Source organism: Lissotriton vulgaris, chromosome 1_2 (genome assembly GCF_964263255.1).
Source record: "Lissotriton vulgaris chromosome 1_2, aLisVul1.2, whole genome shotgun sequence".
NCBI lineage: Eukaryota > Metazoa > Chordata > Amphibia > Caudata > Salamandridae > Lissotriton > Lissotriton vulgaris.
The window spans coordinates 193,624,614-193,650,863 of NC_141686.1; the positions used below are offsets into that span (position 1 = coordinate 193,624,614).

At 48.7% G+C, this 26,250-nt stretch overlaps 1 protein-coding gene across 1 annotated transcript in view; it reads right to left on the minus strand.

Moving 5' to 3' along the window:
* LOC147734894 (lectin-like) overlaps nucleotides 1-26,250 on the minus strand; it is a 203,812-nt gene that overhangs the window by 114,358 nt on the left and 63,204 nt on the right. Inside the window, exon 2 of the mRNA XM_086953671.1 lies at nucleotides 2,517-2,657. Coding sequence (XP_086809797.1) covers nucleotides 2,517-2,657 — 141 coding nt within the window. The remainder of the gene's footprint in view (nucleotides 1-2,516; nucleotides 2,658-26,250) is intronic.

Here is a 26,250-nt window from a genome sequence, read left to right on the forward strand (position 1 = left end):
GCCCATTCGTTCTGAATGTTTAGTTATTTACATTGGCTGTATGCTCAGCCGATTAGGACACTGTGAAGCACTGCCGATTTAATCCGCACACATAGTGTTTCCCCCACCCTTGCTCCCACGTGACGATCACATGACAGCAATTTGAATTTAAAGAACGCGGCAACCCCTATGCTCTTGCCGGCGTTCCACGGAGATTAGGACCGGACCGATCTAACTTTCCGAATATAGTCAGGTTAGTTTTCACCGCCTCCCAATTTCGAGCACATTTCCGTGCATTCCAGCCCTCTCACGCTAATCGTGTTCTCTCATTTCACCTTCCCCTCTTGCAGATTTCACACGATCTTTTCCCCACCGGCATGTAAGTGACTCATTAATTCATTTTTTCACGTTCCCAGTATTGCAAACAAACAGCCTTGTTTTTCTTGCGCATTCACCATTGATATACTTGCAGGCAGCTAATAACAGTATTGAACTATGTTACATTGTCACGATGTCTGTATTTTTATTGTGATGTTTTCAGTTAATACTCACACTAATGTGCATGTATATTATTATTTTTTTTAGTGTCTATTCCCTGATGAAGGGCACACCTTTAATGCCCGAAATGCATTGGACATGTTTAAAAAGACAATGCCTGAAGTAAATTGCTGAAACTGATTTTGAAGAGATTTGACTAATCAATATAAAATTGAAAAAATGAATCAGCAAATAAATTAAAGAACCACTAAGAACATTGAATGAAAGTCGTTTTCTTGACTTAAGGAATGACAAACATGTGTGTGCCTGCGAAGGGATGAGACTAGAGGTCCTCTAGCTGTTTAATTAATGACATGTGCTTATTATGTGTGCTTATGTTATGTCTTTCTGTGACAAAAGCTCATGGAGTTCGTGCAGATCCTGGAGGAAGAGTAAATATAATGCTGCTTACTTGTGCTTCTGCTAGATAACATAATTAACAGGGTTAATTATTAGAAGGGGGCGGGTAACAAAATGGGTCTCAATTCTTTAATTAATTGATGTTTTGTGTTTGTTTAATAATAGTTTCCAAAGTGCGGCCTAAAAGGTGGTAATATGGCTGACAGAGCTGCAGACGCAAAAACCTTGTCCAGAGTGAAGTATTGGCACGTACGCAGCTATGAAGATATTTGCTGCACTGTCATTATTAATTGAAAAACAGTTCTTTGGTTAAGATGGATGTGCTCATGAAGAATAAACCCAAGGACAGGAACCGTAAAAGTCTGCCAAGGTTAGGAAGTGAAATGAACAAAACTCGAGGAAAAGTAACTTTTTTGAGGAAGCCAAATATTGTAGAAAATGAAAGACAATAGGGCTTATGTGAAGCCTGGACTTGGTCGAGGATCGGAGATGATGTAACTTACTTTATTGTGGTCTGACACAGGACAGCCAATGAAAAGCTGGGACTCACTCTAAAGAATGTGAAATGTAGAAAGTTTAGCTAGAGAAAAAGGTATAAAACCTGACACTTGGGGCAGGGAAAAAACTCTTGCTTCCCGATTCCTGAATGACGTGACGTGCTGTTGGCGCACGTAAGGACAGCAGACTTTAAATGATATTTTCCTTTTCAGGTGAAGTGAGAAATAGTCAGGGAAACAGATTTAGGGAATGGGAACTGTTAATTTGCTAATATTTCATGTTTCTGAACTTGCTTAAATAATGTCAGTTTATTAATTCATTTTCTAATAAAATGCTGCTTTCTTATTCGCTTATAAAATAAAGATTCTAAAACGTAAATGCTTTTTCCTTATGAAGAATAAAGTTAATAAAAATAGATTTGGAAAGACAAGCTGGTCTTGTTTATTCATGGTCTAGTTTCCATTAGTTGATCCAATCGCCTTAGTGATCTGATTAATAAATAATAAATGATTTAAAACCATGGTAAAGAAAGATAAACTGCAGTTGTATATAATAATGTAAACATTTCATGAGAAGTTTGACTAATCAGATCACCTGATTCAGTTGCTCAGAAATTGTCTCATTGGTGTTATGGGCCTGTATAAGTGTTTCATGATTAGTGGTGATTATTGAGGTGATAGGTAGCGTTTGTGAGACAGTTTTTCAATAGGAGCGCTGGATCACAGGTAGGAAGTGCAACTAATTTTTTCTAAAAACGAGTAAATTCTTAAAAACTAGTGGTACACAGTTAAAAATCACATATTCAGCAGAAAGCAACAATCGCAGCAAATAGTTATTTTTTAAAAAGCGGGAGCAATGTCGAGCAGCGTCAGCCCTCAGCAACCTCTCAAGGTTGAGAGGTTGAGAGAAACTCGATCAAAGAAGCCATTGAACAATGCAGATATGTTTGTATTCTAATGATTGGGTACAAAACACTCTGTCTAAGGAGAGAGTGAACTTGTAGACAAAGATATTAAATTAGCAATAGGGAGGCAGTATCAAGCATAAAGTAGAAAACTTGAAATGTAATGCATATGAAATAGGCAGAAGGATTTGCACCCACCAGACTAATATTCGTATCACGAAGAATGAAAGTCACTCACCTTGAAGAGGTCATGAACTCCTATCCAGTAGGCACCTTTGTTGTAAGGATCCACTGGTTTCCCCATCAGAACATATACAAAATCATTTTCTTCTTCGCTGTGAATGGAGGCCAAGTGAGAATTGTGGGAGAGACAGGTTGACTTGAAAAGAGAAAGAAATGTTATCAGATCAGGCATATTGGATGGCGCCTGATTCTATAATGTTGTCTTTATATTATAATACAATGATAATTATTGACTGTGACCTTCAATATTCAGCCAAAAAAACTGATGCGCTGTGTTGAGTGGGAGAAGAAGCAGCACCGTATTGATGAAGATATGGTGCTCACCTCCAAAAGCTCAGATGAACCTGTAGGCAGCAAAGCACTGCATATTCACTTTCGTATCTTAATTCGAAGCTCTGTGTGAGATGTCTGACATATATTTCGTACTGGTAGGGTACTCCTAAAGTACAAAGTGCTATCCTTAGACATACTTTGCATGTGTGCTATATAGTACAACACCAACAGAAATTTTGAAAAGTTTAGAGGAAAAAATGTTTCTACTACTTTGTATCAAAAACCATGAGTGGTTGTGTGGGAATGTCATAGGACACCTCATTAATGCAAAGTAACGCAAAGTAGTGCAAAGCTTTGTTTCATATTTCTGTTAGGCAAATTTTCAGCCCTACATATATTTTGCACTGAAAAGTAAACACCACATCAACAATTTGCCCTTGTGTGCTTCACTTTTGGTTACTTTGCACTGGTACAAGGTGACATATTAAAAGCCATCACAACAACACCTTTCAGGACAAAGTCTTTGCAGTAAAGATATGGAAGCGGATAACCACATGTGAACATCTTATAATGATACAAGAGGGCTGGTGTGTTTTCTTAAACATAGGGAGATGGTATGTGAATTAGTAGACAGTTTAGAAGAATTCTTCCAATACTTAACACTGATTGTATATGGCTTCTGGGATTTTCAATATTTAACAGATCACAAAAAGTGGAGCTTGCACATTGCAAAATGCACTAGCATTGTGTAACAATACTGATGGCACTGGGTTTTATTGATAACAGATTAGGAAATGCAAGATAACTATTCCATTTTAGGTCATGTTACTATAACATGTAGTTCAAACGGACTGGCATATGCTTTGCAAACCTTACCATGGAGAAAGTGACAGGGCTTTTTTATTTACAGTAAGCCTGTCACCAGGGTGATGAGTGTCATGAGGCAGGGATGTGCAGGGAACTAATTCCTTGCCCACACTGAAGTTGGTGACCACTGTGCCTCTCGAGGCCGGGTCACCCCCTTGCCCCCTCACCTGCTCGCCTGCTGTCCCTGCCTGCCTGCCGCCTCGCCTGCTGTCCCTGCCTGCTGACTCCGTCGCCCCCCTGCACCCCCGAGCGGCCCAGCCACAGCTGAGCCGGCCGCTCGCCACTTTTTCCCGCCGCTGGCCCCCTGCGGCCCCGCCCACCACCGGCCCATTGGCCCAGCCCAGCAGACCCGCCCTCCCGTCCCCCTTCTTAAGGGGATTGCCTGGTAGCTGCGGGAGTGACCACTGTGCCTCTCGAGGCCGGGTCACCCCCTTGCCCCCTCACCTGCTCGCCTGCTGTCCCTGCCTGCCTGCCGCCTCGCCTGCTGTCCCTGCCTGCTGACTCCGTCGCCCCCTGCACCCCCGAGCGGCCCAGCCACAGCTGAGCCGGCCGCTCGCCACTTTTTCCCACCGCTGGCCCCCTGCGGCCCCGCCCACCACCGGCCCATTGGCCCAGCCCAGCAGACCCGCCCTCCCGTCCCCCTTCTTAAGGGGATTGCCTGGTAGCTGCGGGAGTGACCACTGTGCCTCTCGAGGCCGGGTCACCCCCTTGCCCCCTCACCTGCTCGCCTGCTGTCCCTGCCTGCCTGCCGCCTCGCCTGCTGTCCCTGCCTGCCGACTCCGTCGCCCCCCTGCACCCCCGAGCGGCCCAGCCACAGCTGAGCCGGCCGCCCGCCACTTTTTCCCGCCGCTGGCCCCCTGCGGCCCCGCCCACCACCGGCCCATTGGCCCAGCCCAGCAGACCCGCCCTCCCGTCCCCCTTCTTATGACGCCCCCTAAGCGACCGCGCAGCGGACGCGCGCAGCGGGAGCACCGATTGAGCACCGAAGGTGCGCCAAAGGTAAGCCTGTCTGCGCCCGTCCGTGCCTGGACCGCGCCCAGCACCAGGACCCCTGGCCCTCGCAGACCCCTGCCCACCCGCCGGACGTACGACGCCGCCACCCTCAGCACACTCAACACCGGCCGAATCCCGGGATGCTACCGAGCCACCCCGAGACGAACCCACGGACCCTTCAGCTGTTACGCCTGCAAGTTCTCCTGCATCCGGACCTGCCCCGCACCTGCACTCGCCAAGCCGATCACTAGCAGCAACCACCTCAAGTGCATCCTACTCAACACCCGCTCCGTCCACAGACACATCATCGAACTCTGGAACCTCCTCGACACCACAGATCCTGACGTCGCCTTCCTCACGGAAACCTGGATGAACGACTCCTCAGTGCCCGACATCGCCATCGCCATACCAGAGGGCTACAAGATCACCCAAAGAGACCGAGGCAACCAGACGGGAGGAGATATCGCCATCATCTACAGGGACACCATCCGCATCACGACCAACACCGACGACACCCTGACAACCGCCGAACACCTGCACTTCCAGATCCACACGGACCCCAGAACCACCCTCAGAGGCACCCTCATCTACCGACCCCCGGGACCACGCACACAATTCAGCGAAGATATCGCCGACTTCATCAGCCCGCTCGCCCTCCCTTCCGCTGACTACATCCTCCTGGGGGACATCAACTTCCACCTGGAGAACAACATCGATCGCAACACCACCACCCTGCTTGACAACCTCGCCAACCTCGGACTCAAGCAGCTGGTGACCACCCCCACCCACCTCGCCGGACACACACTCGACGCTGTCTTCTCATCCAGCAAGGACATCGTCTTCAGCCACGCCACTGGACTCCACTGGACGGACCACAGCTGCGTCCACTTCACTTTCAGAAGATCCACGATCCACCACCACCAGCAACTGGTTGCTCGAAGAAACTGGACCAAGATCACAGCAGACCAGCTCGCGCTTCCCTGAGCCAGCACCCTCCCTCCAGCTCAGCGAACCCCAGCCAGGCCGCCGACAACCTCACAAAGGGGATCAGCAACTGCGCAGACGACCTCGCCCCTCTGAGGACCCCGCCTAGCAGACCCGGCAGCAAGAAGGCCCCATGGTTCACCGACGAACTCAAGAGCTCCAAGAAGAACTGCCGAGCCCTCGAGAAAACCTGGAGAAGGGAGCCAGCACCGGACAACATGACCACCCTCAAGCTCGCCACCCGGAAGCACCATCAACTGATCCGCGCCACCAAGAAAACAGCATTCAAGGACCGGCTGGACAACAACGCACACAACTGCAAGGAACTTTTCAACATTGTGAAAGAGCTCTCCAACCCCAATGCCGGAAACAACGACATCAGCCCGTCGCAAGACCTCTGCAACTCCCTCGCCTCCTACTTCCACAACAAGATCGCGGACATACACAACAGCTTCAGCCCACAAACAACGCTCCCAACGACCGCACCAACGCCCCCCACCACCACCCTCAGCGCCTGGACCCAGATCAACACAGAAGACACCATCTGCACGATGAACTCTATCCACTCCAGATCCCCGACCGACCCGTGCCCTCACCACATCTTCAACACGGCCGACGCTGTCATCGCACCCCACCTGCGGGACATCATCAACTCCTCCTTCGACACCGCCACCTTCCCGGAGAGCTAGAAGCACGCCGAACTCAGCGCTCTACTAAAGAAACAAACAGCGGACCCCACCGAACTCAAGAATTACCGCCCCATCTCGCTCCTCCCGTTCCCAGCCAAAGTCATCGAGAAGACCGTCAACAAGCAGCTGGCCGCCTTCCTCGAGACGAATGGATCCCTCGACCCCTCTCAGTCTGGCTTCCGAGCCAACCACAGCACCGAGACCACCCTCATCGCTGCCACCGATGACATCCAAGCCCTGCTGGACAACAGTGAAACAGCGGCCCTCATCCTCCTAGACCTCTCCGCGGCGTTCGACACTGTCTGCCACCGCACCCTAGTGCAGCGCCTCAGCAACATCGGAATCCAGGAAAAGGCACTGGAGTGGATCATCTCCTTCCTCGCTGGAAGGACACAGAGAGTCCGCCTACCACCGTTCAGATCTGCAGCCACGGAAGTCATCTGCGGCGTTCCTCAGGGCTCCTCTCTCAGCCCCACGCTCTTCAACGTCTACATGAGCCCCCTTGCGGCCATCGCACGCCAACACAACCTCAACATCATCTCCTACGCCGACGACACCCAGCTGATCCTCTCCCTGACCAACGACCCCGCCGCCGCCAGAACCAACCTCCACGAAGGGATGAAAGACGTAGCCGAGTGGATGACGACCAGCCGCCTGAAGCTGAACTCAGACAAGACGGAAGTCCTCATCCTGGGCTCCTCGCCCTCCGCCTGGGATGACTCCTGGTGGCCCCCCGCCCTGGGCACCGCACCCAAACCGACAGACCACGCACGCAACCTGGGCTTCATCCTGGACTCCTCCCTCTCCATGACCAGACAAGTCAACGCCGTATCCGTGTCCTGTTTTAACATCCTGCGCATGTTACGGAAGATCTTCCGGTGGATCCCCACCGAGACCAGGAAGACGGTCACCCAGGCCCTCGTCACCAACCGACTGGACCACGGCAACGCCCTCTACGCCGGAACCACCGCCAAGCTCCAGAAGAGACTCCAGCGGATCCAGAACGCCTCAGCCAGACTCATCCTCGACATCCCCCAAAGCAGCCACATCTCCGGACATCTGAGAGACCTGCACTGGCTCCCCGTCAACAAGAGAGTCACCTTCCGCCTCCTCACCCACGCACACAAAGCTTTACACGACCAAGGCCCGAGCTACCTCAACAACCGCCTCAACTTCTACGCTCCCAAACGCCACCTCCGATCGACCTACCACGCCCTCGCCGCCGTCCCCCGCATCCGAAGAGCGACAACAGAAGGAAGGTCCTTCTCCTACCTGGCCCCCAAGACCTGGAACACCCTTCCGACCGACCATCGCCTGACCCAAGACCACCTCTCCTTCAAGAAGAAACTCAAGACCTGGCTGTTCGAGCAGTAGCGGCACCCCCCCCCCACCCAAGCGCCTTGAGACCCTCCGGGTAAGTAGTGCGCTCTATAAATGCCTTGATTGATTGATTGATTGATTGATTGTGTTGGCAAGAATAAACCAACAACAAATAAAGAAAAACTGAAATGTAGGCTATGAATCCTCGTTTCTCCTCAAATATTCCTCGTTGGATGAGTGTTTGCAGCACCAGCTTCCAAGATCTAAGCAGTAGGTGTTGTTATTAATAGGGCAGCAAGTGTCTGGCACCGTTTCCCAGCTGTGGCTGTATTTTACTACCCAGCTGAGGCACAGTCTCCATTTTTCCTTCCTTTAAATAGGGTTCATGATTCTCTTGCTATGCCACTCGTCTCTGAAGAGACAATCACTCTCATCTTGGATGCTGATGTTGACCCCTTCATGCATATTTTTGGCTATTGGGCACTTTTAACCTAAATGTGCTGAGCCGCGAAGCATGTAAGGCTCACGTCTTGGTAGGTATCATGCCTGAATGCAGGGCGCCTCAACAAGGAATGCATTCAGCTGCAGTGTAAAGCGCACATCTTGGCCGAGATGGAGACGCCTACCTTCTTGCTGTGTGCGGGCTGGGCAGCAGTTCTTGGACCCTTCAGTGGATTTCTGCTAACAGCGTTGCAGCTTGCCGCACCCGCTTCGTGGGTGCCGCTTCGCGCTTAGGACCATGGGCTCAGGCGGCAGGACTGTGCTGCGGATTGTGTGGGAGACTTGGAGTGTGGCAGATGTTTCAGTGGTGGAGCGCGGCAGGGACTCTGTCTCCCAGGAGTCCCTGCACACCCAGGAAGATCGTGGATGTGCCCCCTGATAGCCACGCCCCCAGCCTGTCCAGGTGGATATAGTTGGGCCCTCCCTGCGAGCCTGTGGGACGCCTACCTTCTTGCTGTGTGCGGGCTGGGCAGCAGTTCTTGGACCCTTCAGTGGATGTCTGCTAACAGCGCTGCAGCTTGCCGCACCCGCTTCGCGGGTGCCGCTTCGCGCTCAGGACCGTGGGCTCAGGCGGCAGGACTGTGCTGCGGATTGTGTGGGAGGCTTGGAGTGTGGCAGTTGTTTCAGTGGTGGAGCGCAGCAGGGACTCTGTCTCCCAGGAGTCCCTGCACACCCAGGAAGATCGCGGACGCGCCCCCTGATAGCCACGCCCCCAGCCTGTTCAGGTGGATATAGTTGGGCCCTCCCTGCGAGCCTGTGGGATGCCCACCTTCTTGCTGTGTGCGGGCTGGGCAGCAGTTCTTGGACTCTTCAGTGGATTTCTGCTAACAGCGCTGCAGCTTGCCGCACCCGCTTCGCGGGTGCCGCTTCGCGGGTGCCGCTTCACGCTCAGGACCATGGGCTCAGGCGGCAGGACTGTGCTGCGGATTGTGTGGGAGACTTGGAGTGTGGCAGTTGTTTCAGTGGTGGAGCGTGGCAGGGACTCTGTTTCCCAGGAGTCCCTGCACACCCAGGAAGATCGCGGACGCGCCCCCTGATAGCCACGCCCCCAGCCTGCAACGCCCCTTATTTCAACAGCCCGTCTACCGTCTCGCGGGACGGCGAGCGAAGCCGGAGCACAGGGCAGGCAGTCTGTGGCAGTCAGGGGCTGACAGAGGCTGGGCTGGGCCAGGTCCCCAACATGTTCTATATTGGCCCTGAAAGGTTCTGTGTCAATGTTAGAGGGCAAAACATCAATCATGTCCACTCGCTCTGGGAAACCGCTCAGAGCTGTAGGAGAAGGGGTTGGGGGGAATCCAATGATAGGCACTATGGATAGGTTTATAACTAGAGTAGCGGCGGTCATAGAGAAGGAGATTGCGATGACGGAACGTCGCCTCTCGGGGGATCTTTTACCAGCCAGACGATCCTCTCTTGGCCCTGCGGGTAAAGTCTTGTCACCTCTCACAGTTAGAGCTCTATCCCCACCTATTGTAGAAGTGCCTGAGCATCCCCGGCTATGCGAAATAGGCAGAAGTATTGACAGGTTAGAGAATTTAGTAGTACAGCTAAAACCAGGTGTTGCTAGTGACGAGACTGAGGGAGGGTGTGTCTCACCTTTATCTTCCCCTGTTATTAGTCATAACCCCCCGTTGCCAGACCCTGTTCCTCCTGTGGGCACCTCAGTGCCTTGCGTGTTTCAGGGTGCTTTGAAACGTGGCAAGAGGAAAAGAGTTGTGAGCACACGCAAAGGTAGTCACCCTACACTGTACATGCGCTTCAGGAAACAAGGGTCAAGGGCCACGGGTGAAAAAATAGGTAATGGTCAGAGTCCGGAGCACTTAGATGGGTCGGGAGAGCCCCTGTCCCAGGTAAGCGGTCTTGATTCTAATGACAAGCTATCCCCAATCCAAGTCCCTGTTTGCCTGGACCAATTTATCAACGCGCTCAATCGCTCTTTGATTCCGCTCATAGACCAAATTAAGAGGGTGGAGGCCAGAGTAAATAGTCTTGAGCAGTCGACTCTTGACAACTTTTTTTCACTCAAAACCCTGATCAAACAACAGACTAGAAATAGTCAGTACCCCACATGTGGCAAGTTGGGAAAAGGAGCAGCTGTTGCAGCTGCTCCGCTACAGGATCAAGTCACGCTAAAGACGGTGTCTCCAATAGCACCAAGTGTGGCACCAACTTCAACCAATATTGTCCCACCTAAGTCCAAACCAGGTCCTGCCCCGCAATCTAATCCACCGCAAGGGAATTCCACTAACGTCCCCAAAGCCCACAAGATAGCAACGCAACCAAAGGCTCCAGTGGGTGGGCAAAACCCCAACTCCAAAATTAAGCAATTACCCTTAAATAGTGCTAAGACCAAGGGAGATGGGGCAGCTCTGCTAGTTAACCCTGTCGAAACCCACTCTGCACTTCATGCTCTAGCTGCACCCGCCTTGAAGAAATTTCCCCGTATTCCTTGCACTGACCTTCCCCCGGATTGCCACCCCTATGTAGTTATACTGGTTAAGGTCCCACCCTTGAAAGATAACCAACCAGAGACCCGCCAGGCCTTAAAAAATAAAGGCCTTCACTGGCTAAAAACAAATAGACCACTCCCTGCAGGCGTTGATGGATTAATCCTCGGTGTACACAGGGTGAGCTGGGTTGGCAAGAGCAAGAAGCAGCTGGAAGGGGACTGTGTCATTATTAACTTCCTGGATAATAGAGTGGCCAGATTGATATGCAGTCAAGATCAACGGTGGGGGGCATTATAGTTAGTGCAGTGGACCTGACCTATTTCTACCCGCGGCATGTAAATCATGCCATCCTTAGGCCTGTGCTGGGGGAAACAAGCAAGGGTGCTATTGGCGGAATGTACAGCATGTTTGAGCCCTTCCCCTATCCACAGACTAGGTGGCTCGGCCAAAACTGTGGCCCTATGAGCCACTGACTTGAGGTAACGGGAGGCCTAGATAGGGGGGAAATGGGTGAGCCCCTATATGATACAGCAATGTCACCTACCTCTTCCTCCCCTAATGAAACCCAAACTATACCACTGGTTACTTTGTAACCTTTGGGGTACCCAGGTCCTAGTGGTCATTGGGGAGCATTGCCAGGTACAGATAGGGCGGCTCCATGCCAGGAAATAGTTTCCTGTTGCGCTCCTGCTGTGACGGACCAAGTCTTAAAGGTCCTCAGCTGGAACGTTGCTGGAATAACTAGGAAACTGGCACTGCCCGACTGGACTGCATTAGTGGAAGAGTATTCCATATGCACTTTTCAGGAGACATGGAGTAGGGAACCAGTACACAGGGCGGGGTACTCTGCTTATGCCATCCCAGCTGTCTGCCCAGACTCGGGCAGAGGACGACCTTCGGGGGGACTTCTTATCTGGGTAGCTTCATCCCTAAATTGTAGGGTAGTGGAAACTAAGACCAATAGCCCAGATTTACTTAACATCACATTGAAGGACGCCAGGGGCCGAGCTGTTTTGAATATATTTAATGTTTATGCCCGTGGCACTAAGGTCGGGAGGCAGTCTCCCAAATTGCTCTGTTGAAGGATTTGTTAGGGGCAACACCATACAAAGCCTGCAGCTTGGTTGCAGGTGATGTAAACTGTACGTTCGAGCCCTTGGGCTCGGATGTTACCCAGGACCAGGAGGATGGTAGGAGGGGGATACCTGTCCTAGAGCTGCCCCCGATCAAAAAATGGTCTGAGGTGGCACTGCAGCTAAACGCCCTTAGTATAGAGTACGGTCCGAGGGCTCTAAATGGAAGGACAAGTTCGGACAGGGGGGGTGCCCATACATATAATAGGCCCAACCACACATCAAGAATCGATTACATCCTGCTTGATGTGTGCTTATGGAGCTCAGTGAGGGACATGGTAATACTACCTTCAGTTGAGAGTGATCATAATCTGTTGTCCCTCACTCTAGCCCCTTGGTGGTCTGTTAGAAGTGGGGGTCCTGTATCTAGCCCCACAGTTGACTTAGGTGAGGCGGAGGTATCCCTTTACGGAAGACGCCTGAAGTGGTCAAAACTTCTCTTGTCTGCAAGTAAACTTGAGGCTGTGTCCCAATTACTGGCCCGAGCCCACCAGAATCTAGACGCAGTTGAAGGGGGTTTGGGGGAGGTATGTGAAGTATTTTGTGGACTAACGGGGGCCTTGACAAATCTGTTTACTGTACGTGAGAGGCATGGCGGGGCGAAAGAAAGGGCCAACAAAAGAGACGGCTGGTACACCCACAACTGTAGGGAGGCGAAAAAAAACCTAGTCGAGGCAGTTAAAGCAAAATCCCAAGTCAGGACAAGGGAGGCTAGGAAGGTCTACTCCAAGTCGATCCAGATAGCAAAGAAGGAATGGGAGGAGAAATTCTGGGTGTACTTGCTTGTTCCTAGTAAAGATAAAGATGCTAGGGGGTTCTGGAAATTGATAGGCTCCCGTAGTAGACCCGACGATACTCTGAGAACTTACACCATCCCACCCCAGAACTGGTTTCGTCATTTCGGGGCCTTATATTCAGCGATAGAAGGGCCCCTAAACAAGCCAGCTCTATTCCCCTTCTCTACGGAGGATAGCTCCTTTGGCTTGTTCACACCCCGGGAGGTCGAGAATGCCATAAAAACCGTGGTCCCATTGAAAGCTGCTGGCCCGGATGGGCTCCCAGGGGATTTACTGCGGGCCTACCCATCTGATTGGGGCCAAATGATTTTGGCCCTCTTGAATGCCATCTTGCAGGGCGGCCCGATCCCAGAGTCGTGGAGAGGGGCAGTGGTAGTCCCCATATACAAAAAGGGAAGTAGAGACATTCCAGGGAACTATAGGCCAATAAGCCTGATTGACTCTACACAAAAAGTAGCTGGAAAAGTCATTCTGGGGAGAATTCTTCAATGGGTGGATGAGAATCAAGTTCTATCGGACTTCCAAGCAGGCTTTCGCTCGGGAACAGGCACAATTGAGCAGGTCTTTAGGCTAACACTATTGCACTGGAAGGTGGTGGAACTGGGCAAGGGCAGTCTCTATTTGGCCTTCATTGACTTGAAGACTGCCTTTGACCTAATTCCCAGGGAAGAACTCTGGAGGGTTCTGCATCATTTGGGTCTGCCCCGTACATTTTGTTTCTTCTTATGAAACTCCACACGAACAATTTCGCCCAGGTTCGCTGGGGGAGAAATGGCGAAACAACAGATAGGATCCCTGTCTGTAGGGATGTCAGACAGGGTTGCATGTTAGCTCCCACACTTTTCTCCCTATATGTAAATGGTGTGGTGGAGCATCTCCTACAGGAACCTGCGGACGCACCCTGTCTGGGGGCTGTGCGGATCCCAACATTATTGTTCACGGATGACACTCTGCTCATTTCAAAGACCCCCCAGGGGCTCCAGAAGTTGTTGACCCGTTTTCAGGACTTTTGCGTAACCAGAGGGCTGGTGATAAACGTAGAAAAAACGAAATATCTGATACTACGTCCACCAAGGAAATTAGGTCGCACTCCTACTTTGAATTCAGTCCCTCTGGAGAAAGTGACAGAATTTGATTATTTGGGTCTACGCCTGAATGAGAAAATGAGCTGGCCTTCACATATCGACAAGATGGTCCTCTGTCACAAAAGGGTTGGGGGTGCCTTACTCAAGGAATATCATGCATCCCCCAGACCTTCAGTGGCGCCTGCAATTGAGATCTACAAGGCAAGGGGGGTTACTTCTGCCTTGTATGGCGCGGAGTTATGGGGTCACTGCAATTTGGATTCCCTATCCAAGACTGAAAATAAGTTCCTGAAGGACCTCCTAGCTCTTCCCTTGAGCACTCCAACAGTTCCAGTCCTCTTGGACTTGGGCTGTAAAAGCATCAAAGATCAGGCCCGTCTTCGCCCATTGCTATTATGGTCCCGCATATGGAGGGTCCCGGAGTTAAAATCCTATGCCGACGGCCTATCAGAAATATTGAACACGGGGGGCTGGAACAAGATTAAGTGGCTGAGGGACATAAAAACTCTTTTGGGGGAACTGGGCCTAGGAGACTGCTGGACTACAAGATCTGCTCCTCCTAAGGCAGTCCTCAAAAAACTATATTGGGACTGGGTCTCTTGCCAACTAATTGGGAATCCAAATCATTGCAATTCGATGGCAGCGTTCCTCAAAGTAAAGGATGTGGTATCATATGAACCCTACATGGACCTAATTACTATGCCAATGGACAGAGCCCTTTACTTCAAGATCAGAGTTGGCACTCTTCCGTTAAGAGCAACCGTATCGAAGTGGAAGTCCTATGCTCATTTATCCCCCTTTTGCGCTTGTTGTCCAACCAGGCCTGAGACGGTGGCACATGTACTCTTTGAGTGCCCAGACTATATCCATCCAAGGAGATACTGGTTGAAACCCCTCTTCAAACGCCTGGGAACACGTATACAATCGGTGGCTCTCCGAATTTTATTGACTGATACCTCTCCACTTATAGTTTGTGGTGTCTCCAAATTTTTAAAACGTTCTTGGTTGATTCGTTGCAATAGATTGACTATATCGATTTAATTCTTTTTTAGCTAATTTATCTCAGGGAGTTCCCTAAAATGTTACCTTTTTAAAATGTATGACATACTTGTACTTTTTCTAAATGTTGTTTTTTAACGTATGTTATGCTTGTAAGATATCTTTGCATATCGAATAAAGCTTTCAACCAGCTTTAGTAGATATTCATCACACGTGAGTGCAGCACAGCAACAGAAAGCCACCTATTGCTATTAACACATAAATAGATTCATTGTGCTGACGAGTGTGCATGTTTGTGGCTGGAAATACCTAAGATTGCCTGGGTGTGTGACTCCTGCATGTGTGAACAGTGAACAAAGTCCAGGCAGATGAGTTACCTGCGCACTGTGAGTTGGTTCCACGAAAGGTGGAATTATACCTGAACATACCGGTCAGAGTGACATGAGGATTGGTAGCCACTGTATTCAGTGTATGCCTGTGCTTACAGCTTATAATTCTCTATCAAGGAGAATACTATAAATATCCTTACGTATTGTATTTATGTAGAGACATTGCATGAGTGGTTAGAGGTTGGACAGGAGTAATTTTGTGAGCGGTGAGGGGAGAGACATCCCTAGCAGAGTCAAAGTGATATGAGCAATATGAGATATGTGATTGGAGAAGCTGTGCTCTTCCTTATGCCTATAGGAGCATTGTCAGATGGTCAGATAATAGCCCGTTTAGTGAGACTACTGAGGTACAAGTATTGCTGTAGGTCTGAACGTTTCCTGGATGAATGTGTGTAGGAAAGTAGGATCTGCTTCTTATGGTTACCCCAACTTTTTGCTTGATGTTACACTGTTTTTGACTAGTCTCACTGGGATCCTGCTAATCAGGACCCCATTCTATCTGCTTTCTCCCTAAAATGTTACGTCATGTACTTAGGTATACTCCAGATTAGGATACTGGGGTATCCTTGTCAGTCCCTAGTATATGGTACAAATGTACCCAGGGCAGAGGTACCCCAGAGGCCTCCCATGGGCTGAAGCATGTATTATGCCACTCATGAGAGGATATGCAAAATGGTACTTCTGGCTTGCCATTGCAGCCTGTGGAGGATGGTGCATGCACCACTTACTATAGATATGGGTTTACTATATCTATTGGTCACTACACTTCAAACCTATAAGTCACCCCTATAGCAGGCCTTAACAATCCTGAAGGCAGGGTGCTGGGTTTTACATGAGAGGGTGCCCCTGCATGACCAGATCCCCCCTGCAGCCTTCGGAGACCATCCTACCAGGTTGTCGGTGACGCAGCCAGACATATAGGTAGAGGTGCATTATATGCTCGCGTAAAATGCTATCTCTGAAACGGCTGCAACAAACCATGTCGTGTTTGGTATCAAACACCTTGGAATCATACCTCCACACCGGTAACCGGTGTGGGAGCTATGATTCAACCCTTCAAAAGCAAGCTTCGTGGGGTCCCTGGTCTTCCTGGTACTAGCCATCTCTACCAAGACAGTACAACATGGTTGCTGAGACACATTCCTGCTGCTGAGCCAAGCTCGAACAGGTGAAGGCAGCACAATAGGAATCCTGTCACAGGGAGGTTTGACGACCTCCCAGATAGGATTTAGTGTATTCGAGCTGGGTGGGTGCACATCCAAAATGCCTGAAAGTCTGTACGGGGTGTCCCTGTGCATAGTCCAGTTCAAACCAGTCCTGGGAAACATTGGTTCGTGCTCTGGCGCGACACTGGACAACGGACATGGGAGTAACCTCCCCTGTCCTGACCCTCCCCTGGGAGGGTCCCCTGAATCTGTCCAACCTTTTCCCATGTGTACAAAAGGTCTTACCTGTCTGTAGAACTATAGAATCGACGTGGACAAGATATATCCTCTAGACAATGATTCTGATCAAGAAACTCCTGACCCTCAACCGAATGGACACTCTGGACTTCGCTGGACTTCGACTGGGCCCAACTTCATCTCCCTCTCCATCCAAAGCATCGTCTGTGCCCGTGCACCATACAGGCTGTGGAGCATCAAGGACAACTGAAGTATCTCCCTTGGGGTGAAGGGGTCACTCCCCTGCCTTCGTAGGCACAGTAATGCAACTGACCAGTCTGCTGATCCTGAGCTGCTTTGGACTCTGAAGGTGAAGGCCCCAGCAACACAGGAGGTGGGTTCCTACTTTCCTAGAGGTTGAGCTGCCCTCTCACTAAGCTTGAGACCAGTATCCCTCGCTCAGACTGCATAATCCGAACCCCTGTTCACTGCGTACATTTGCAAGTGCATATGCTTGTTGGCGTTACCCAATCATGTGCATTGGGCTATCGATAGCCCCAGCCTCTGCACACACTTTGTACAAAGGACTTTGGCCTCCATGCACTCTGTGCCTTGGAAGCTGTTGTTTTTTTTAATCTGCTAGAGGTCCCTCGTGACTCCTGTGTCTTCGGCCTGTGGGTCCATTTGAGGGACAACACTTATTTTCTTGGGCTCCCCTGTGTTAGAAATGGGGGTCTCTAGTTGCCAGAGGTAGGTTCCTTTGTCCAAATAGAGACCCTTCTTCCTCGTTAGGATAAGGGAGTTACACTCCCAAATAACCCCTGCTCACCCCCTTGATAACTTGGCATGAGCAGTCAGCCATTTGCACATAACCAACAGTAATACAGTGTATGCACTAGAAAAGGACACCATGCCAGTTTAGAAAAATATCCACTTTTTTAGGTCTCTGCTAGCGTGGCTGCGCACATGCGCAGCTCGCTCAGCGTGATTTTATGTTTTCTGAGTAGCTTCAGTAAATGGCTTTAAACCCCGCACCTCTTTTCCATTGGCTGGCGTCCCCGTTTATGCTAAACAGGGGCCCGCCATTAGAAAAGAGCTCTTTGTGATGTGTACTTTAGGCTTTTTTGGCCAGCCTACTTGGACGGGCTCGCCTGCTTTCCTTCTGAAGTAAAAAGTTTCTTATCTTTATGGGGCCATGTGTTTAAACACATGGCCCCATAAAGACAGGAGATCACCCCAGAAGCCTCACTGGCTGGCACCGGCACTGGAGGGTGTTGTAGGGGTCTTCCTTTGGTGCATGGGGCCCTGCTGCATAGAGCACAGTTTGTCGTGAATAGAAGGAAGCATACACTTTGACATGCAGCCAGCGCATGCTCCACAACACAGTCATCACATGTGTGCTCTTGGGCAAATATTTACTGTCTGTCATATGACTCCACAACTTTCCTCCCGGAAAGGGCATGACCTTCTACATGTGCAATTTATGGACATTGCTCAAGGACTTCACAGTTCAAAAGAGGTTTTTTGATCTTATGGAGAGCGTTATCTGACTTGGATGTTGTGAGGTCACGTGATGTCACTGGAGCGAGCAGCAGGAACTGGCCCTTGCTGCTCTCTGATTGTGGGTGCTCTCTCTGGGGCTTCCTGCATGTCTGAATATTCCGGAAAACGTCTAGCGCCACAAAATATTGCATCCAGAATACTGGCTACCAAACATAGTGAAGGTAAAGAGCTTGTAGGTAAGTATAAATGTCCTATTCTGAACCGCACATCGACGTGCATCAAAGATATATATCGCCACGGTACATCTAGATGGAGTTACGAATTGTAAATGTGTTCTTACCTAAAGGCATGGTCTGGGCCACTGGGATTAATCGATTTTGCGGTTGCTGCGGTTTTTGCTGCATAATCTGCGGATTTGTTCTAAAAAATGGTTCTACCTTAAATGGGTCAAAAGTTAAGAAAAACTCAGCAACATGTGTTGCCACAAAGGCAATTCGCAAAGGGGGACGGCTCAGTTTTCTGTCGATTATTATAGTCTTTGGGTATTAATTTCCCAGGCAGTGCTGATATGTGTAAAAATTACAATATAATAAAGCAATACTATCACAAAATGTAAAGCGTTACGCCGCAGAATTTGAGTTTTCTTGCTGCATAATTTAGCCAACCCTGCTGCATAATGTGGCTCCTCTGCCGCATGATTGCAGTGACCCTGTTATGTGTAGTTTTCTTCACGTATTTCTGCCACACAGTATTTCAGACTGTATGTTCTGGTACTACACTGATGCACATGTCTCCTCTTTCCTACAAATGGAACTGGGTCGAAAGTTCTGGAGACGAGATTTGAATCTCATGGGCTCTGGCAAAGAATGTAAGTTTGCTTTAAGTATTTGGCGTATTGTTTTTAAGGCACTTGTACGACCAAGGTACACTACAAATAAACAACAAAGGCATGCTGTATATTTTGATCTTGAATAGAGTAATAATCAATGTAAACGTATTTATATAGCGCTTAGAATGTGAATCCCATATGGAACAGGCGCTGTCATCATTGTAGGCGCGTGTTTGGTTGAGAGTATAGATTTAGCCCACACAGCAGCAGAGAGCCTACACAGACCAGCAGTGGTGGGCAACTGCTGCCTGGGACTACTTTTCGCCAGCTGACGTCAGGTCTAAGTTTTTCCAGAAGTTGGAATTTTCTAGGCATTTAAATATCAGTAGTGGTGGGGTGCGAAGGCGAGTGTAAGTTGTATTCTCTAAGGTGGCTTCACTTGAAAGGTTGGCAACAGCAGGTGGGCAGGAGGTCGCCCACCAGCCTGGCACCAGCCTGGCTGGGAACAAACAGAGGTTTGTTATTGACCAAGTCCATGTCCCTTTCCAGGCCCCAGGGCTGTTATTGACCGAGGCGGAGCCTCATAGCAGCAGGAGACGTGGAGTCCTTGAAGCAGCAGTCAGTGTCAGAGCAGGCAGTGTTGAGAGAGGCAGCAAGGGGAGGCTGGAACCAGATTGTACAGCACCTACAACATAGCACCCACATCACCCAGGGATTACTAGAGCTGAAAATGTGTGAGAGAGCGCAAATCAAATAAAATGTAGAGGTGCACCATATTTACAAGCACGTTGCACCAGTCTAGTTAAAGGAACATATAAGAGTGTTGAATTTATAGAGTGCATACATAAGAGTGTTTAATTAATACAGAGTGCATATATCAGTGTGAAAAGCTAATGTAGGAGTGTTTAGAGATGTTAGAATGATATTAAATTCCATGTTATGTGGCTGTTGCAGAGGAGAATGTAATGCTGCTAAACGTAGAAATGTGTAGGCCTCATGGCAGTTCACTGAGAAAGAATACGTGCCTTTACAATTTCACATGATATGGATTACTGTTGTCATAATTGAAAGTATTATTGATCATAGAACTGAAAATATGTGTTTTATAGAAGTGTTCCCTATAACCAGTTGTGTGTAATAAATTAGAATACTGTTTAGGCTGAGAAATAAAGGTTCATAGTGTGTACAGGCCCATTTCATGTAATCCTAGTAGGCCTGAAGAGATAAAGTCGTTTCTTTTGATCTGCATGTGCCAGTTAAAATTAGGTTGTGTTAAGCATAAATCGTGGACCATGCTCGAAGGTTTACGACTTTTGAGATAACCTGGAGGCCGGAATTTGGGACCCACTTCATGGGTGTCTGTTTGCAGGTGCAAGGGGGTTCCAATCAAGAGAGTGATGAATAGAGCTCTGTTCTGGGAGACAGGCACAGGCCTGGAGGAGGGTTCAGGAATTTCCTGGGGGGTACCGTCTTGCCGGAGAAGAGCCTGAGAAGCAAGGTCAACGCTAACGATGATCCCAGAGGAGTATCAGCATGGAAAAAGCCAGAACCGACACCACATGAGGGGTGTACGTGAGGGGCGTCCCTGATGGGCGTTTCTACTGTAATTGTGATTTTGTATTAGGGACAGCACCCCTGGGTGGAGGTAGAGCAGATGGCCTGAGGAACCTAAGAGAGCGGATGGGTAGGCAGATAGCGCATAACTGCGATGCACAGATTTACAACAAAGACTAAGGGAAAGTGAGTGAGCTTCTTTGGAAGTCACCACAGCTGACACCTTTTAGGTTAAGATCTTGCTAAGTAGGGATGTCACTTAGTCTAGTGTAGGGACAGTCTAATTTGGATTTTCCTTCCCTTTTGTAAATGTCGCACAAGTTACAATTTGTGTCTATTCTTGCAAACTTGATAATCTTTGAATTAGTTTTGGTGGTATTCTTCTGTCGCCTAAGAGCATTTAGAGAATTCATGTTTGTACTAATGCCAGTGTATCTTTTGAACCTTATATTGAGATGTTTGTATCTCCAGTTATCTTTGGCTTTATAATAAACTTTTAAAACCTATTCGTAGTAAGTGGTTCTTCAGAGTTGTGTAAAGTCTTAAACTGATTAACCTAGTAGTGGATTGCTTTTTACTCTATGACAGGTAACAAAGGTTCAGTCGACTTGATTTGGGATCTAGGTCTATAGCGATCTGATAAGAGATCAAAAATCCCGCCGTAACAGTTGGTAGCAGAGTAGGATGGTTACCTTCTAGAGGAAGGTGATCTAGACTAGGTTAAGATTACCCCGAGGCCCCTAGAGATCGAGAGATGAGCAGCAGAAGAATCGCCTGCAGAGGAAGGTGCTGACGGTGCGAGAGAAAAGCAGCAGAGTCGGACGAGAGTGAGTATAATAAGGGTCATGCGTTGTCAGATTGCGGTGTTTTGTGTTGTATCTGTATTATAATGTCATGCGGAGTTGAATGCCTGTAGTGTTATTGAGGGAGGGTTGTGAGCGCGCGCAACTTGGTGAAAATCTTAAGTTCAGAGAAGAGCTTAAGTGGTTCGGGTGTATCGAACATCCAGAGTAATTGTCGACCATTGTAAAGGGGGTCATGAGGTACCATTGATCGCCCGCAGGACCGTGATAGGGGGAACGCAAGAGTGAGTGTATGGGTAACAGACGCAGGTCGGAAGTTACTGTGTGTAAGTAACCTATCAGTCAAGGCGATTGTCTGGACGTTCACGGAAAGACATTTCGTCAGTTAAGGTGACAATTACAGTTAGACTGTGGGCGTACACTCAAGAAAAGTGATCGCTTGGTCGGAAGTAATCATTTTTCAGGGTATGAATGGGACGCATGCATGACCGGGAGACGAGCTGAGAGAGGAGGGGAACTGCTGCGAAGGGGAAACGAGTGACGTCAGAGAGAGCCGCGCTGTGATAGGCCGGTTGACGCGAACCGCGCTGTGATAGGCCGGTTGGTGTGAAGCCGCGCTGGGATAGGCCGGTTAGCGAGAGCCGCGCTGGGATTGGTGGATTGTCATCAGGAAGTAAACGAACGCAGGGAAATAGGAAAAAATTGTAGATTTTGAACATGAAGTGTTTTAAATGCTTGAGAGCGATATTTAAGAGAAAAAGGAGAGAATCTTATTACAGGGAAGAGGCCCCGCCAGAGGGTACACCAGCTCATTATATGGCTACGAATGTTGGGTTGCATACTATACTGTGGCTTGGTACTTGGAGTAAGATTACAGAAGGGAACGAGGAACTGACTTTTCTGAAATACAGAATGTTTAGATTAGAAGTGTTGCACCAGCTAAAAGCAGTTATGTCTTCATTGAGACCTTTGCCTAGACCAACACAGTTTGAGGCCCTTAATGCGTGGATTAGGGCGGCGCACGACAGGAATCAGAACAGACGTAAAGAAAGGGTGAGACGATCAGTAAGAGCAGTACAAGATGCCAAGTGGGATGCGGAAACCAAGAAATGGAGGGTACAGACTATTGAAGTGGATAAGTTGTACCCAGTGAGAGAGGTTACAGGAGAAAAGAGAACCCCAGAGGAGGATGACGAGAGCGAGTCAGAGGATAGCTTAATAAATAGGTTGTTGATAGATAGACCGCCTCCGTACAATAGGGAGATGGAAGGTATCGAGCTCCCAAGGGAAGATAGGGTTGGCATAGAGGAGAATAGACCACTCCCTATAACGGATCGGGTACCTACCAAAGGTGAGGAAACACCTCAACCTAGTCCTGTACAGAGGGTAGTCGGAAGGTTTGTGGTGCAGAAGGTGCCAGCAACGGAGTGTGTTGAGTCTCATGGATTGCCAGATGCTCTTCAAGTACCCGTTACCATAGGTCCTATAGTGTCGGTTTATAACCCAGAGAAAGTGCGAGAGGAGGAACTGGTACGGCTAGACAGAGAAAGAGCTGAAATGGAAAGAAGGAACAACATGACAAATGCCTGGGGGCAATTGCCACGACCGATAAAATGGAGCACCCCATTGGATTCAGCAGTGGATCCCATAACAGAACAGGGGGGTCAGAGAGGACCGATGGATCTGAGAGGACCACGGCCAAAATCCTTTAAGGAGTTGAGGGCTGACTTGAGGGAATGGGATGCTGCCACAGAAACACAGAGTAACAGGTCAAGGGCGGAAGCTGAATGGGGAAGTCGAGGAAATGGGACAGAATGAACTTACTACTTTTGGTATTCACAGAAGTTAGGATTTTGTCTTAGGTTTGTCTTAAGACAAACTTAAGACAAACTTAAGACAGACTTAAGACAGACTTAAGACAAAATCCTAACTTCTGTGAATACCAAACATAGTAAGTTCATTCTGTGAATGCCAAAAGTAGTAAGTGCATTCTGTGAATACCAAAATAGTAGTAAGTTTAGGATTGAGTCTTAAGTTCATTCTGTGAATCGGGCCAAGAGTGTGGAGGGGCGTCTCGTCTCATTCACAGTGAGGGAGACCGAAGGACGCAAGAGTACAGGGATAGCTTTAAGTGCACCCTCCATGCACCTGGCGATAACATACAGCATTGGAATCGTGGGAACATGGGGAGCCACGAGGTGTCTCACCATGCGTCAAGCGATCATGGGCAGGAGCGGGATTGCGGGAACATGGGGAGCCGCGAAGGGTCTTGCCATGCGTCGAGCGATCATGGACAGCAGGGGATTTGCAAAAGCATGGGGAATAATGGAGTGTCTTACCATGCACCTAGAGAAACCAGGCAGAATGGGAAATGTGGGACTATGGGGAGTAGAGAAGTGTTTCACCATACACCAAGAGAGGATAGAACTGCATGGGACCTGGAGAGATGGGAGCATGGGAGGACTCCCCATAACACGCCTGAGCCCAGACGTAGGACTCAGAGCTGTGATGGGAGAGACGTTAATGGGCTCTCTAGAGACAGCACACTGAAAGCTGTGATAAAGGCAAAAAAGCTCGATGTGACCAGTTTAAAATCCGACCTGGACGAGATAATAGATGGTACGTTGCCTTTAGAAAGGATTGACATGTACGAGCAAGATGAGCTGCTGTTTATAGCAAAGGATATTACTCGAAAGGCAAGAGCAACTCACGAGAAATTGTCTGAACTGGCAGACAAATATACGGTAGACTTGTCGAGAACAAAGGCATTACAGGGTAACCATAGGTTGCATTATTCAGATCAGGACCTGGATGAGAGGAGGACAATTGGATTAAAAACACACATAAGGGAGCTGATCACAGGAATAATAGCATGGAGAAATCTGGATAAATGGGAAGAAAGGTGGTCCAAGAAAGGGACTGTCAGGCGGAGCGAGATTGTGATGTCCCCGGAGGGAGGGCCACTGCGGATGGAGGCATTCCCTTTGCGAGAAATAGCGAATGGGCGTTATGTACATGTGCCTTGGAGTAGGGGAGATCTGGATGCGTTTACCAACTCATTTCCGAAGTTAAGAGAGAATCCTGTAGAATGGTACAAACAGGTAGAGAAGTTTGTCAAGATTTCTAAAGTACTGTGGATTGACTTGAACACTTTATTCGACATTGTGGTCCCAGGAGACTTGTGGACAGCATGCAAAGTTAGTGTCGAATGGCCCACAGCAGAACCAAAAAGAGATGCTCGTACTAATGGTCCGTCAGAAAGAGTAATGATAAAATATGAAAAGGTGATGACATGGCTGAAAGAGAAGGTGCCACCGCAGGATATAGATTGGGTGAAAATAGACCGAACTAGACAGGAACCCAAGGAGACAGTCCATTAATTTTATGAGCGATTGCTGAAAACGTTCAAACAATACAGTGGATTAGATGTAATGGATCCCAAAGACATAGGACAGTTTGTATCGAAGTTCGTTTTGGGGTTGAGACCTGATATTTGTTTGATGATTCAGCAACCCTTAATTTGCTGGCAAAACAAACCATTGGATGAAATTTTGAGATACGCAAGGTATTGCAGTGATGAAATAGATTCCAAAGCAAAGAAACTTAAGGAGAAGTTGATGATGGTTCAGATGCAGTCGGCTGGAAAGGGTGGACAGCAGCAACAGGGAATAGGGACGATGGGAAGGAGATCAAATAGTCAAAATAGGGACAACAAGGAAAATCCGAGACCTAGAATAGATTTTGCTACATTGAAAAAGACGACAAAGTGTCACCAGTGTCACCAGGTGGGACATTGGAAACGCGAGTGTCCCTATAACCCTGAAAACGGAGAACTGGAAGTAGAGGAGGAGGAAGTTCAGACCGTTCCAGTCCAAGGGGTGACAGTACCAAAGGGTAAGGTGGCCAAAGGGGGGACTTCGGCTCCTCGAGCTCAGTTCCCGCAACCACCAAAGATTATGACAGGGGGCAAGACCTATAGACAAATGCCTCTTTTAGTAGGAGGAGAAGAGTGTTACTACGTTGATCCACTGACTGGACGGCGTGTGAGTAGAGAGGAGGACTGTACCCTCGGGGCAGTTCTAGAGGTGGACCAAAGAGGACCGTTTGTTGAGGCTGAGGTGGCGGGGTGTCCTACAACATACTTAGTAGATACCGGAGCTACTCGATCAACTTTGAGATCAGCCGTGGTTCCGGATCTGCCAATGTTGGGGGAAAAAATTCAAGTGGTAGGCGTCGCAAATAGGAGAATGACTAACCCTTTGACGGAACCAGTGCTAGTGAGGATAGGAAACTACAGCGATGAACATCAGTTTGAAGTATGTGATTCTAGCCCTGTGTGTCTGTTAGGAAGAGACTTATTGTGCAAACTAAATTGCACAATATACTGCACGCCTCAGGGAGTAGAGTTACAGACTAACGACGATGATGCCACCTTTAAAGTTGCAAATTCAAGAGTATGCGTAGAACTGTATCCTATCCTGACGGTGGAAGAGCTCCCCTGGGGGATCTATGACATTACAACGCAGGCTATTACAATGCCTGCTGTTACAACGCAGTTTTTACATCGCATACCATTACAACACATAGTGCTTTTAGGCGCTGGATAGTGAATTATTTAATTTACTATTCCAACTCCAGTCCCCGTGGATAGTAGGGAAGGTGTTGGATAGTAAATTAAATATATTCCCTATCCTAGAGCGCCCCCCAGCGCAATGCGTTGTAATGGTTTGCGTTGTAATGGTTGCGATGTAATGGTAGTGCGTTGTAATGCTTGCGTTGTAAGTGATGTTTCCCCCCTTGGGACTTAAGAGATACTGTGTCATCTGAAGTATGGGATTTCACTGGAGAAGAGATAGGATTGATTAAAGGAGTAGAACCAGTGAAAATCATGATAAAACCAAATGTTGAATATCCAAGAACGCCTCAATACAAATTGACCCCGGAGACGATTGCAGGAATAAAACCCGTGATCGACTCCATGATTAAGCAGGGAATACTGAAGGAAATCGTGGGTAGTGCATGTAACTCCCCGATTATGGGTTTGCAGAAACCTAGCGGGAAATTTAGAATAGTACAGGATCTCCGAAGGGTTAATAACATAGTTGTTTCATGTTGTCCAGTGGTACCGAATCCATCAGTGATATTGTTTCAGATACCATTCCAAGCTGAGTGGTTCAC